Consider the following 14,644-nt stretch of genomic DNA (forward strand, 5'->3'; position numbering starts at 1 on the left):
CCTCCGTCACTGAAGCAAGCAAGCCTCATGTTAGTTTCAAGCTGCCTGGCTGCCGGCCGCCATCTTGGTTGACAGTTAATTTGCATATCTCACTGATTAGCCAATGAAAAGGGTAGCGGTCGTATGCCAATTACCATGTTTCTCTTTTATTAGTGTAGATATGTTAGCTACCAAAATTGAGAATACTTTTGAGCAACAAAAGATTTCTTTAAAATATACTGATGATGCTAGGCTATATTTTCAGAGATTTAAAACCTTAAGGCTCCAAATTACAGCAGTTAAAATTATAATTTATTGATAATATTTAGTAGTAACTCACATCTAATAAATGTGCTTCCCAAACACTTTAGCAAATCAGGGATAGACTAAGATTTATAGGATATAAATAGAATATATTTATATATTTACAGGATAGTGATTCTAATAAAGTAACTTTTAATATTTCTTTTTCTAGTCCTGGTATGTTATTTCCGATTAACTGTAACATAAATTTGTTTAAAGTTTTGAAGACTGGCACCCATCTATCTATACCAGAATATTCCTTCCTAGTAGTGTTCTTCACAAAAAGCTGGTTTTTGGTGGTTTAGAGTCTTAACATTTTATTTGCCCTTCTTATACAAAAAGCTTTTATGAAGAAGAGATACATTTGTTCATTCCTTCCCTAGGAGGCTTTGTAGAGTATGCATTTCCTTTATCTGGATGGGTAGGAATTTTCATTTAATAGAGAAACTAAACTGATTTATATAGTTTAATTAGCCTGACATAATTAGGTGGGCCTACTTCAGATCAAGAAAATACCAGAAAATACTCTAGATTGGGATTAGAAATGTACATACCTTTTATCAATGTTAAATTGTTATTTATAGTTGCTTCATTCACTAGAATCATTGCTTGAATGTACTCTGTTAAGGAAAGGAAAAAAGAATGAAAGCTATCAGCAGCAGCATCACCTTTATTCAAGGTCCCAGCTACTGTGCAATTTACATATTTTATCTCATTTAATCTCTACAACTCCTCTGAGAGGTTCTTATGAGTATCTGTATTAGAGACAAAGGAATTGAAGCTTAGAGGTTAAGCTATTTATTATACGTTATTTAGCTAGGAAGTGGTATTGGATTCAAATCTAGGTATATCAGACTCATAAAGGAACGGGGAGGAATATGAACCAGTAATTTTATTGCTAGCTTTACCAAGTGGCCAGATAAATTTCTATTGAATGAGTACAAAAAGCATTTTACATAAATGTTAAAGGCACGCTTTAAAATTAAATACCCATTGCATTTTGAAGTTATTTACTACATGTTCTTACAAGCTAACATCTTTTTAAAGTATGATACTTTGTAAAATACTGTGTAATATGAAGCGAGAATTCTCGTGTTAAAATTTTTCATTTTAACAGTACTAATTTTTTTGACAAGCACAGAGTAAATTAATGTTATAAGAACACCCAAAAGTATTCAGAATAGTCTGAGGAAAAATATATATAGTCTGGGGAAAATTTGCTTGAAAATCGTATGTCCTGATGGAATATGGAGGTTTCCACATAAAAATCTTATGTTCTACAAACAACCAGAGTTGAAGAAAAATAAATAGAAAACAAAACCCTTGGATGACTGAATGACTGCCTATGTAGAATGCATGTTTTGCTTTCAGAAGACTAGTAAGGCAAGTCTGCTTAAAGGAGGCAAAATACAGTTATATGTATTTTTATATTAAAAAAAAACACTAGCTGTCACTGTATGATGGAATAATGGGTAATTTTTGTTATGTTTTCTATATATACCAAATGTACAATAAACAGACATTATGCCCGCCCCAAAGAAAAGATAAAATGACAAAAAGAAAATGGGGGAGGGAAGTATAACAGGTAGCCTGAGATAATGAGATAAATGCAGTAGCTATTATCTATAATAATAAAAGCATAATATGCTAATTAGACCAGACAGCCAAACGACCTTCGGGACATCACTCCGGATGAAGCCATGGCAGTGGGGGTTGAGGCAGAGGCGGTTAGGGGCTATCAGGCAGGCAGGCGAGCAGTTAGGGGAGATCAGGCAGGCAGGCGAGTGGTTAGGAGCCAGCAGTCCCAGATTTCAAGAGGGATGTCTGACTGTCAGTTTAGGCCTGATCCCGCAGGGGGATTCCTGCAGGATCGGGCCTAAACGGGCAGTTGGATATCCCCTGAGGGGTCCCGGATTGCGAGATGGTGCAGGCCAGGCTGAGGGACCCCCCTCCCATGCATGAACTTTGTGCATGGGGCCTCTAGTTTAAAATAAGCATCCTCCCCAGTTTTACAAAATAGCCATGGTATGGTAAAAAGCAAGTTTTTATAGAAGCAGAGCATAGAAACATACTAAAAAGCAAATAGAACTGATGTTAGGTTCTTAAAAAGAAAGAAGTAATTTGAGTTTTAAAACAAACTACTGGAAATAGAATTATACTGTACGCCAATGGGTAACATTAAGCATTAAATGTACTAAGTTTTTATTGCTTTGTACCTTTATTTGTGGCAGACCCATCTTTGATCTTCTGCTTCAGTGACTGCAGCACATTTTGCACTTGCTCAAATATGATGTCCACTTTTCCATCATCCTCCAGTTCCATCCAGAAAGTTTTTGCATCCCCTAAATATAAGTCAGTGAATAGTCTAAGACCTCAATAGAAATAAATTGTAGCCCTGGCTGGGTAGCTCAGTTTGTTAGAATATTATCCCGATATGTCAAGTTTGTGAGTTCAATCCCCAGTCAGGGCACAAACAAGTATCAATCAATGAATGCATAAATGGATGTTTCTCTCACTCCCTTCCTCTCTCTCTCTCTCAAATTAACAAATTTAAAAAAACTTAAAAATAGACTGTAATTTCCCCATGGCACATGTTACAGTCTGTTTGGTTTATAAATAAAATCAAGTTTTAATTATCTTTCACTTTCTTTGAGGAAGATGATTTTGGTAACTGTTTCTTAACAAATATCTAGATACAAGGAATATGATCTAAGTATGTCACTTGTTTCTGCTAACTGGAAAAATATGATGATAACTTTAGTGACACTATTTCTTGACTGGAAAACAAAACGAATGACTTCATTCAAGGGTGGTAATGAACATTCACAGACACATTCATTTAAAAACTTTAAGGAATATAACATCCACTGAGTATGGAGGTGGATGACTTCAGAATGAAACATCTCAACAATGGCTAAAATAATTAAATGTCCAACAATAATGCTTTTTAAAATGACTTTTATAGTACAGCTGGTATTGTCAGTGGTTGAACATTGAACTATGAACCAGGAGGTTACGGTTCAATTCCTGGTCAGGATATATAGAAGGTTTCAGGCTTGATCCCCAGCAGGGGGTATGCAGGAGGCAGCCGATTAATGATTCCCTCTCATCATTCATGTTTCTATCTCTCCCTCTCCCTTCTTCTCTGAAAATTTTAAAAAAGATTTAAAAATAAATAAAATGTCTTTTACATTACTTTAAAATAACATGAAACAAAATGTTTAAAAGTTTTTATAAATTATATAGATGATCCAAAATTTCATATGCCCAGCAACCTAACCCCTTAACAACTTCCTAGAGAAATAATCCTTTCAAAGTTAAAAACAAGAATATTAGAAAGGCAATTAAAATAAATTGGCAAAAGCAAAATCTCATTTAAACCAGGTTTACAAGTAACAAAAATATCTTAAAATGTATTTGTAAAATGTTAAAATTAATTAATGAAGACTTAAGCAAAAGAGGAACAAAATAATTGCACTTCAGAAAGGTCGCTTGAGAAGTCATGATGATTAATGAAAGCCCAGTAAGTTTACAAAAAGCCACATTTTCCTTAATAAAAATTAAATCTAGAATCTATAAGTTTGGCCACGGAGTGAGACTCTTCATAAGAAGTTTAGGCCTCAGAGCTCTAACCCTTACTGGCAAAGTCACCTTACCAATAAAAGATGTCTGGCTCATTGGGGCTGCCTCCACAGAAGCCTCAGGAGGGATGCTGTTTCTGTGTTAACATTTTGCCCTGATGTGTACTACCCAAGACTGCTCAGCTTTAATTCCCATTAGTACAACTCAGACAATGCTTCAACATTTAAAACAATGTGAGGACAAAAGGGATGAAAAATGATGCTGTAGAAGCATGCAGGAGCCATACATGGAGGGCCTTGCGTACAATGCTAAGCAACTTCATTTTTATACAGAAGGCTACAGAGAGCCACTCAAGAGATTTAAGCATCTTATAATGTGATTAGATTTGTTTCTTATAACACTCATGTGTCAGAGCAAAGAGGGAAGAGTCAAGAATGATTTCTAAGTTTCTGACTCAGGCAACCATATGTATACTAATGGTATGCATTGAGACAGGGAATCAAGGTAGAGGCACATATCAGAAATTCAAATAGGGTGAGTAAAATGGATACACAGGCTTCAGAGTAAGATCTGCTCCATATATACAAACTTTGGAGTCAATATCACACAACTGCTTGCTGAAGCACAGAGTAGATGATTAAGAAGAATGTATAGGGAATGAGAAGAGGATCTTCTGTAGAACATCAACATGTAAGGGATGAGTACAAGAAAAGGAATCATGGAGACTGAGGAGCAAGGAGATGAAAGAACAGGAGTGATTAACAGTCTGTGCTTTGGAATTCAGATATATGTGGGTTTGTTTCCCAGCACAGCCACTTAATTAGATGTGTGACTACATCTATAAAATGGGAATAATAGCATCTACCTCAGAGTTGATGTACACAGATAAACACATGACAGCAAGAAATTACTGTATATAATTTAACAGGGAATACAGTCTTAGACAAAAGAAATTAATCTTTAAATGTGGAATTTTAGAAATCATTCACTAAGTGGAGAAAATATTTTCTGAAGCAGGGCGTTCTCAGAATCCTTAAAATCATTAAGTTTTTACTGACAGATAACCAACAAAAATCATTGCTTTTAGGCAAAACTATTTGTAAAAGCACTTAACTGATTATTGTTACCATGTTTCTTTTCATGGATAGGACTCAAAACTTCATATTAGGGATTTATCTCTATTGAGGTGGACATTTAAAAGAAGGGTTTTGAAAGGTATTTACAAAGAGCTTTCTGTAGCATAATAATCCTCTGGTTTGAGAAAACAAGTAGTGATGCTGAAAGACAGCAATCAGGACTTACATGAATTTTTGTTTTTCAGTGACTATTATTTAAAGCTGTTAGAAATGGCAATACATGATACCAAATTATTCTGACAGGAAGCATGTACAACAAATTACTTAAAAAATGAACAGGGTAGCGCTAGTCGGTTTGCTCACTGGTTAGAGCATTGGCCCAAAGACTGAAGGGTCTTGGGTTCAGTTCAGGTCAGGGCACACACCTCGGTTGCAGGCTCAATCCTGGATGAGGCACATGCAGAAGGCAACCAATTGATGTGTCTCTCTCTGTTTCTCCCCCTCCCTTCCACTCTCTCTATAAATCAATAGAAAAATATCCTTGGGTGAGGATTAACAAAAACAAAACAAAACAAAGTGAACAGGGTAAATGCTTAGTCTTGGAATAGATTAATAAAGAGGACACTGACAATATAAGAAAATAAAGCCAATCAGAAAATACGGGAACTATTTGCTTGCAGAATAAATAAATGTAACTAAGCAATTCATATTTATTTGTTCTAGGTTTTTAATATATCGATCCTATGATATCCTTATTATCAGAAACTGCTAAGTTTATTTCTCATATTTCAATGGCTCTTGCTCCTCACTCTTCTTGATCATTTTTCTTCATCTTCTTACTGCGGAAAATTTAACCACAGTAATATTAAGAAAAGAGCTAACCAACCTCTCTGATAAATGAGATTAAGAGATTCAGTTAATAACTTTTTTGAACAGAGACTAAATGAGTATCATATGAAGAAACATCTGATTGACTTCCATTTCAACAGCAGACCGTATGGTTACTACAATGTAAACAATTTTAGTCTCTTGCTCCTTATTTGTGCATTGTATGCATGCTGAGGGTTACCATCTAAAACAAGTATTTCAGTATATTTCGCTAGAAGACAGTTACAAGGAATACAGGAGCAGGTACTTGAATTGAAAATCAAATTAGTATACTAACATTGCTGCTACTTGCCTCCAGAAATGAAGGCTGGTATGGCTCAGTTGGTTGAGCATTGTCCCAAGTACCGAGAGGTTGCTGATCCATGGTCAGGGCACATGCCCAGGTTTTGGTCAGTGACATGCGAAGGCAACAGATCTCTCTCTCTTTTCCCCCCTCTCTCTCCCTCCCTTGCTCTCTCTAAAATCAATAAAAACATATTTTAAAAAAGTATATCCACAATTATCAAAAGGCTATTAAAATATTCTTCCTTTTTCCAATTTCTTGTCTTTGTGAAGCTTCATTTTCTTTACACATTTTAGCCAAAGCAATATATTTGAATAGATTGAATGCAATAGATATGAGAATCTCTCTTCTAGTAAGGCATCTATTAAAAATTTATAAAAGTGAAAAACAATGGTTTCACTAATTTTTGTTTTTAAAATGCTTATTTTTCACAAAAATATAATTCATGTTAACATGTTTATTATTTTTAAATGAGCCAATTAACTTCTTTATTTTAATCCTCATCCAAAGATATGTTTTTTAAACTGAGTTTAGAAAGAGAGGAAGGGAGAAAGAGAAACATTGATGTGAGAGAAACATAAATCGCTTGTCATCTATTCGTGCCCGAACCTGGGATCGAACCCGAAACTTAGGTATGTGCCCTGACTTAGAATTGAACCCACAACCTTTTTGGTATACGGGACAATGTTCCAACCAACTGAGCCACCTGGGAAGAACTAAATTAACATTTTGAAATATCTCGGTTTCAATTTCTAATACAGTAAATATGAACACGTATTATTCACATAAACAAAAGCTGTTTAGGGTTTTAAATACTTTTAAGAGTATACAGTAGTCCTGAGAGCAAAAGAAAGTTTAAGAACCACTGTGCTAGATAATGGCCCAGTGAAATCAGTACTATATATTCTACATAAAAATTCATATGTAAAGGGCATTAAAACAATTCTATATAATACTGTAATAGTACATAAATGACACTATGCATTTGTCAAAACCCAAAGAACTTTAAAGCACAAAGAGTAAACTTGAATGTATGCAAATTTTAAAATATCATTTAAGAGGTTAGGGATCCCTGGAAGGAATGAATGTAGACTGTGACAAGAGAATCTAATTGTATTAAAAATGTATAGACAATCTCACTAAAGAGCTGGGTGGAAAAGAAATGAGTGAAGTCTACAAGTAACAGTAACTGTGCACAGCACTGCTGTTTCCCACCTGGGAATAAATTTACATTTCTGATACTACTATACATACTAGTATACAGGCATACCTTGTTTTATTGTGCTATGCTTTATTGTACTTCACAGATGTTCCATTTTATACAAATCAAAGGCAAGACCCTCCACCAGCAAAAATATTATAATTTGCTTTGATATTTTTTTGTGGTGGTCTGGAACCCAATCCCCAATATCTACAAAGTATGCCTGTCTACTGAATTGAGCAATTATGTAAATGGATCAGATGGTCAGAGCCACATTTCTCAATGTTGGAATGGAAGTTTACAGATAAGCAAGGAGTAGGCTAGAATGATCCACATAGTAATGGATTAGAGTCGGACAAATCAATACAATTACATTTAGCTTAATATAGACTCACATGGTTACATATAGAAATACATATAGATATGTATGTACATATCTTTCCATGCTCTGTCATTGAGAGGGCCTAAACCAATGGAACTCCAGTACAAAGAGCATACCTATTGACCATATCTTGGTTTCTAATACAATTTTCCAATGAAAGGAAACAAAGCATATTCAAGAAATGGTCGATTCTAGGACAGGGACAGAAAATATATGTGAGCCTGGAGCATCTTCTAATACCATAAAATAAAGAAGTACTAAAAAACAAACAAAGTGAAACAAAACCCACCTACATTAATGGGAGTATGTTAAGGGGACACAGAGCCAACTGAAATGAGCTCCCAATGGCCAATCCTGGGACAATTTAAGTAACAAAATAAAGCAGTACTAGATTATAACCCAAAGTATAAAATAAGTATCCATTTATATATAAATAAATGACTGAATAAATACAAAGGTGGGGGAAAGGAGACAAATCTCTCATATAGAACAATTCCAAATAATTAATGTAAAAACTCTGTTCTGAAAGAAGAGGAGCATAAAATCCCCATGGATTAAATGTGGGCTGCACATAGTGACTATCCTGTCAAAGAGTACAGTAAGGAAAGGGAGATTTTTTTAAAAAGTCATTTACAGTAGAGAAATAATATAACACTGTCAGCCAGGTGATCAAGCTCAGTATCAATAAGTGAGAAATCATGTTGATAAATATACCCTTGATATGATATGGTAAAATGGCACTTTACATCCCACAACCTTCTAACCCTACTCACATGAGGAAAAAAAGCAGTCAACAATTTCAATAGAGGAGCATCCTAAAAAATACCTGGATACAAAATCAAAACCAAAGGAAGTCTGAGGAATGTCACATCTAAAAGGATCCTAAGAAGATATGACAAGATAATATAATGTGGTATCCTGGATGGGATCATGGAACAGAAAAAGGCATCAGGCAAAAACTAAGGAAATAGGAATAAACCATGGACTTTAGTTCATAATAATGTGTCACTTCTGGTTTATTAATTGTAACAAATGTACCAGCCAAATGTAAGACATTAATCATAGGCAAAACTGGGTGCAGGAATATGGGACTCTCTGCACTATCCTCTCAATTTTTCTGTAAATCTAAATGTTTTCTAAAAAACAAATATTTTTTAAAGTAACTTAAAGTACTGACTTAGCATTATAGATACATAATTATAAAGAGAGCTAAAAATGTTGGCTAGGTCAGAATAAACCCTTAATTCCTCTGAATTTAGAATAGGCAACTGCAATTAAACACCTTGAAAATTCCACAATTCAGCTTCATTAAGTAATCTACATACTTTTAAACAAAGTTTAACAATGGTTTTTCAACCTACCATTTTTTTCTCCCATCTTTTGGCGTCGTTTATAAAGATAAAACTCTTCAAAATTAATTTTATCAAAGGATTGAATTACTTTGATTGGAGAATGTAACTGGAATCCAACTGTGGTCTCTATGAAATTTGCAGTCCTCAGAGAAAGTACATCATTGTGGCATTCTAAACCCAGAATTCTTTGATACTTGAGTGTTCAAATAGAAATTTTGGTTGAAGAAACTTTCAGAAATGACTAGTCCAACATAATGACATGTCCACGAATCTTCAATCAAATATTTATAGTTGTATCAGATCACTGACAATACCTTTATAAAAATAAAAACCAATTCCATCTTTTGGTTCATAAATGCATAAAACATTCTGTAAAGAAAACAATAAAAAAGTTGCATATTTGTAAAGAATAAAATATGTAAGAAGAGAATGTCATATACTAATGGCTCTCTCTTTTAAAACACCATGAACTATTATGAAAAGACTATTAACCAGAAAAGTGTATAAAATATCAAAATTACGAAAATTACAGAGAAATTCAGAATTGCCAGTATTTAATATATTTTTAATTGACATAAACTATCCCCACTTTATAAATTTTATACTTCATAAAAACTTTTAGGATGGATATAATAATGCTAACTACGCTCCTAGGGTTGCAGTGAGAATAAGACTTAATTACTTAGAATAGTCCCTGAAACATACAAAGGACAAAATAAATGCTAGCAATAATGATTGCTTTTTCAGTAAATATATTTTAAAAACAAAATTTGGATTTTAGTATATATAATTTTTTATAATCTTTCATTGAAAACATATTATACACTTTCCCCTAGTCATTAATATTTTTCTACAATATGAGTTTTAAATGACTATATAATGAATGTACTTTGGTCAGTAATACATATATTAAAATACACTAAAAAAATTTAATAACTAAAATTTAATAAGTTATTAATTAGTACTATAAATAAACCTCTATATTGAACATTTAGATTGTTTCTATTTTTCAGTAATAATTAATGCTGGAATCTGCTTTATGCATATCTATGTTTATTTCCTTAAGATATGCAGCTAGAGGTGGAACTAAGAGTCAAAAAGATATCAATAATTTTCAGCCTCAAGATGTTAGTCAACATATGATAAATTCTTCTCCCAATCCCAAATGCAGAGAAATATTAAAATATTTTTAAAAATTTAAAAAGATGTAATCATGCTGAGAACAAAAAGGGAATTCTCGATGGACCAAGTCTGTGAGACCTCTCTGGGGAAAGAAAACAGAAGAGAAGCTGTAGAGATAATGCCAACTACTATCATAACATAGTAAAAGGAAGAACAAAATCTCTCAGAGGAGACCAGGACACAACCAAGAGTCATCAAACATCTAAGGAAAGCTACACGATGACAGAGACTTAAGCCCACAAACGGATGGACTTAAATTCAAGAGAATAGAGCATCCTGAAAATAATTTAAAAACAAATGTGGCCGCGGGGACCGGGGGCGGAGCCAGCGCCGAGGGCGGGGGCAAAAAAAATAAATAAAAACAAATGTTATTGTTTTTAATATCCTCAAAGAGCACAAGAAGGAAACCTCAAGAAGTGAGGATCTTCTTCCCACTGATTTTAGAAAGAGTAGAAAAGAGGGTGGTAGAGGGAGAGTGAAGAGAGAAATATTGATGTGTCTCTGTCACATCAATTGGTTGCCTTCCACACATGCCCTGACTCGGAGCAGGGATGGGATCTGCAACCCAGGTAAGTGCCCCTGACTAGGAACAGAACCCAAAACCTCCTGGTGCCCAGGCCAACCCTCTAACCACTGAACCATGCTGGCCAGGGCCAAATACATACAACTTTTAAAATACCCAATTAGATATCTTAAATGTAAAAACAGTTGTTGAATAAACTCAACAGATGACTGAATAATAGCACAGACTCAGATGAAGAGCCATTTAGTAAGCTGGAAGATTAACTTAAGCAAAGCACTCAAAACACAGAGCAAATAAACAATAAGTGGAGGAATAAAATAGGGAGAATGAAGAGGCAATAAAGACCAAGAATTTCTCAGAACTGTAAAACTCGCAAGCCCACTAAGGGCTCCTTGAGTACCAATCAGGATAAAATTCTGAATATACACTGCTAAACAAACTGTGGATAAACTTCAGAATATCGAGAATAAAAACATGCCCCGCCGGCGTGCTCAGTGGTTGATTCCCAGGTCAAGGCACATGCCTGGGTTGCAGGCTCAATCTCCAGAAGGGGGCATGCAGGAGGCAGCCGATCAATGATTCTCTCTCATCATTTTATAAATAAATAAATAAATAAATAAAACAGGTATAACTAAGAAAACTTAGAGCTAACCTCAATTTAAAAAGAGAAATAAAAAAAAATAAGAAATGAAAGATATAAAGAGAAGCATGGTAAATAAGATGACAAGGAAAAGTCCAAATATGTTAATAATCAAGTCAATGTGTTAACCTTACTATTAAAAAGACAGACTCTCAGATTGGATTCCAAGCATGACCTGGCTATGGTATTTTTATTTTTATTATTTTAAAAAAAATATTTTTATTGATTTCAGAGAGAAAGGGAGAGGGATAGAAATGATGAGAGAGAATCAGCTGCCTTCTGCTTGCCCCCTACTAGAGATTGAGCCTGCAACCTAGGCATGTGCCCTGACCAGGTATCAAACCTGACCTCCTGATTCATAGATCGACACTGGTAGATGCTCAATGACTGAGCCACATTGGCTGGGCAAGCTATGGTATTTTCAAATAAAGAGACCCACTTAAAACATACAAAATATCACTGAAAGGTTGAATGGAGGAAATGTGAAAAAAAGACATACCAGCAAAAATAGAATTTAATATGAAACAAAGAGACAGGAAATATTTTACACTGACAGAACAATTCACCATAACTATGTAATTGAAATTGATTTAATACAAAGTAAGCTCAAGAAGTAAAAATCCCAATTAAGGAATAACTATAAAAAAGAAATTTTAAAAGAATAACTGAAGATCTTAGCAGAGCTGCATGCCACACATCCTCACCTCTCACTCCCAGCATACTATGTCGATAAAGTTTCCTAGATGAATTCCATAGAACTTTCAAGGAACATATAATTTTTATAGCATACAAAAATTCCAGAGCAAGAAAAATAGGGGAAGCCATCAAACTTTTTTATAGATTAGTACTAGTATAACCTTAACATGTAAAAAAAGAAACTCAAGGCCAAAATCACTTATGGACATAGAAGCAAAAACAGTAAGTAAAAGCATGCATTAGCAGACTAAAAGTATGTCATTCATGTAGTGTTTATCCCAGGAATACCCAGAAAGTTCAACATTGGAAAGTTTCTAAATGTAAATTTTTATATTAACAGATAAATGGAGGAAAACTCATCTCAGATGCAGAAAAACAAAATTTAAAAATTCAATGAAAATTGACAACTATTGAAGGGAAGAAGGCAAATTGTTAGCGAACTAGTAATAAAAGAGAACTCTTTAATCTGATAAAGACAATTCTACTAAAATCTTGCATACTCAATAATGAAACTTCAGAGGCATTTTCATTAAAGTTGGGCACAGGATGAGGATACTTGCCACAGCTGCTCTTATTCAGCATTGTACTGAAAGTCTTAGAAAAAGGCAGTAAAATAAAAAGAAACCTAAAGCTTGTGAAGAAGAAAAAAATCTGCAAATAAACAAAAACAAAATAAAGTTAAAAGCCAAGCAAAGGGTTGGGAGAAAATGTAATATATTTTCACAATAGTAACAAAAAAAGGATATAGCCACTAGACACTGAAAAAATTTTTAAAAATTATACCGGATACACAGTATCCAGGACACATAAAGAACTCCTTCAACCATTAAGAAAAAGATGACTAAATATAAACTGGGTACTCTATTAAGGAAATCATATAAATTTACATAAGTTGTAAGTTAATAAACATGAGCAGATACTGCAACCTTATTAATAATCAGAGAATGAGATCTTTAAAAAACAAGTAAAATTTTATCCATCAGATGGGCAAAAAGTAAGATAATATCTCATGTTGGTCTAGATCAGTGTTTTTCAACCTTTTACATCTCATGGCACACAAAGTAATTACTAAACTTCTGCTCCACACCAAAACATACATTTTTTGCCAATCTGACAAAAACAAAAAACAGATATAATTTTGATTCATTCGCAAAAGATGGCTATTGTTGTATTGGTTGTTGTCATTTTTTTATTTGTCAATCTAGGGGAAAAGAGGTAAGTGCCCTTGAATAAAAGGTATTTCATATTCTAAAAATTCTTGCAGCACACGGATTGAAAATTGCTGGTCCAGATTATAAGGAAACTGAATTCTAAAAAACTACTTATGAGATGTGTAAATTAGTAGAACTATTTTGAAGACAAATTTGGCAAGACTTATTAATATTAAAAATGTTCATAATTTAAAACCAAACAATTCCACTTTTAGGTATATATTTTGAGAAATACCACATGTACACAAGAAAATACATACTAGGGTTTTTCTGCACCATTATCAGGTGAAAAATTGGAAACAACCTAAAGTTCATCAAAAGGAGAATGACAGCCCTAGCCGGTTTGGCTCAGTGGATAGAGTGTTGACCTGCAGACTGAAAGGTCCCAGGTTTGATTCTGGCCAAGGGCACATGTTCGGGTTGTGGGCTCGATCCCCAGTAGGGGGCGTGCAGGAGGCAGCCAATCAATGATTCTCTCTCATCATTGATGTTTCTATCTCTCTCTCCCTCTCCCTTCCTCTCTGAAATCAATAAAGAAATATTTTTTTTAAGGAGAATGACAAATAAAATGTGCTATACAGTAACACATAAAACAAAATAGATTTTAATATGGAAACCAATAATAAGAGAAAAAGATAAATAATTTACATTAACAAAACAGAAAACCAAGATGGTGGCATAGGTAAACACTGGAGATTGCTGCCTCGCACAACCACTTCAAAAATACAACTAAAAGACAGAAAGGACATCACCCAGAACCACAGGAAGGCTGGCTGAGGGGAAATTCTACAACTAGAAGGAAAGAGAAAAGCATACCAAGACTCAGAGGAGGCACGGTATGGAAGTAAAATACAAAGGTGCAGAGGTGCATGTGGAGAGGGCTGAGAGCGTGGTTGTCTGTTTCAATCCGGAGGGAGTCTCAGGCTCTGAGCTCCAGTTCCGGGCGAGTCTCTGGGGACCCAGACTCATACGGAAGAAGTGGGACTGTCTGGCATCTGAAGGAACTCGAGGGCAGCTTTCTCTCTGAGATACTTGCAGCGGCTGCTGGGACACTGAGAGGCAGAGCCTCTGGGGACGGGACTGAGAGCAGCCATAACTGCTCACTCGGCCTGCCCTGCTGATCCCCTGGGACCTGCCCTGCCCAAGTCTTGCACAGAGGTATTTGCTGCATAGCCTCAGGCAAAGGCTAGATTAGCACATCCCTAGAGGACAGAAGTTCTCCCACTGCACACACAGCTGATTCTTACAGCCCAGTTGGCCTGGAGGTCAAATCCCCCCCATTGTTACCTACAACAATCAAGGCTTAACTACAACAAGACTGCGCACAAAGACCACTAGAGGGCAGG

General features: G+C 34.9%; 1 protein-coding gene across 4 annotated transcripts in view; it reads right to left on the reverse strand.

Moving 5' to 3' along the window:
* The window catches only part of SETDB2 (SET domain bifurcated 2), a 62,580-nt gene that overhangs the window by 44,454 nt on the left and 3,482 nt on the right, over window positions 1–14,644 (reverse strand). For 3 of the 4 annotated variants that reach the window (XM_015562317.1, XM_015562318.1, XM_015562319.1), the window contains exons 2-4: window positions 9,056–9,415; window positions 2,499–2,624; window positions 837–902 (exon numbers count right to left, since the gene is read on the reverse strand). In XM_015562317.1, the coding sequence (XP_015417803.1) occupies window positions 837–902; window positions 2,499–2,624; window positions 9,056–9,071 (208 nt within the window). In that variant the 5' untranslated portion in view covers window positions 9,072–9,415. The remainder of the gene's footprint in view (window positions 1–836; window positions 903–2,498; window positions 2,625–9,055; window positions 9,416–14,644) is intronic. The other variant, XM_006761230.2, reaches the window with a different exon arrangement.

The sequence above is a fragment of the Myotis davidii genome, unplaced genomic scaffold (genome assembly GCF_000327345.1).
Source record: "Myotis davidii unplaced genomic scaffold, ASM32734v1 scaffold577, whole genome shotgun sequence".
NCBI classification, from domain to species: domain Eukaryota; kingdom Metazoa; phylum Chordata; class Mammalia; order Chiroptera; family Vespertilionidae; genus Myotis; species Myotis davidii.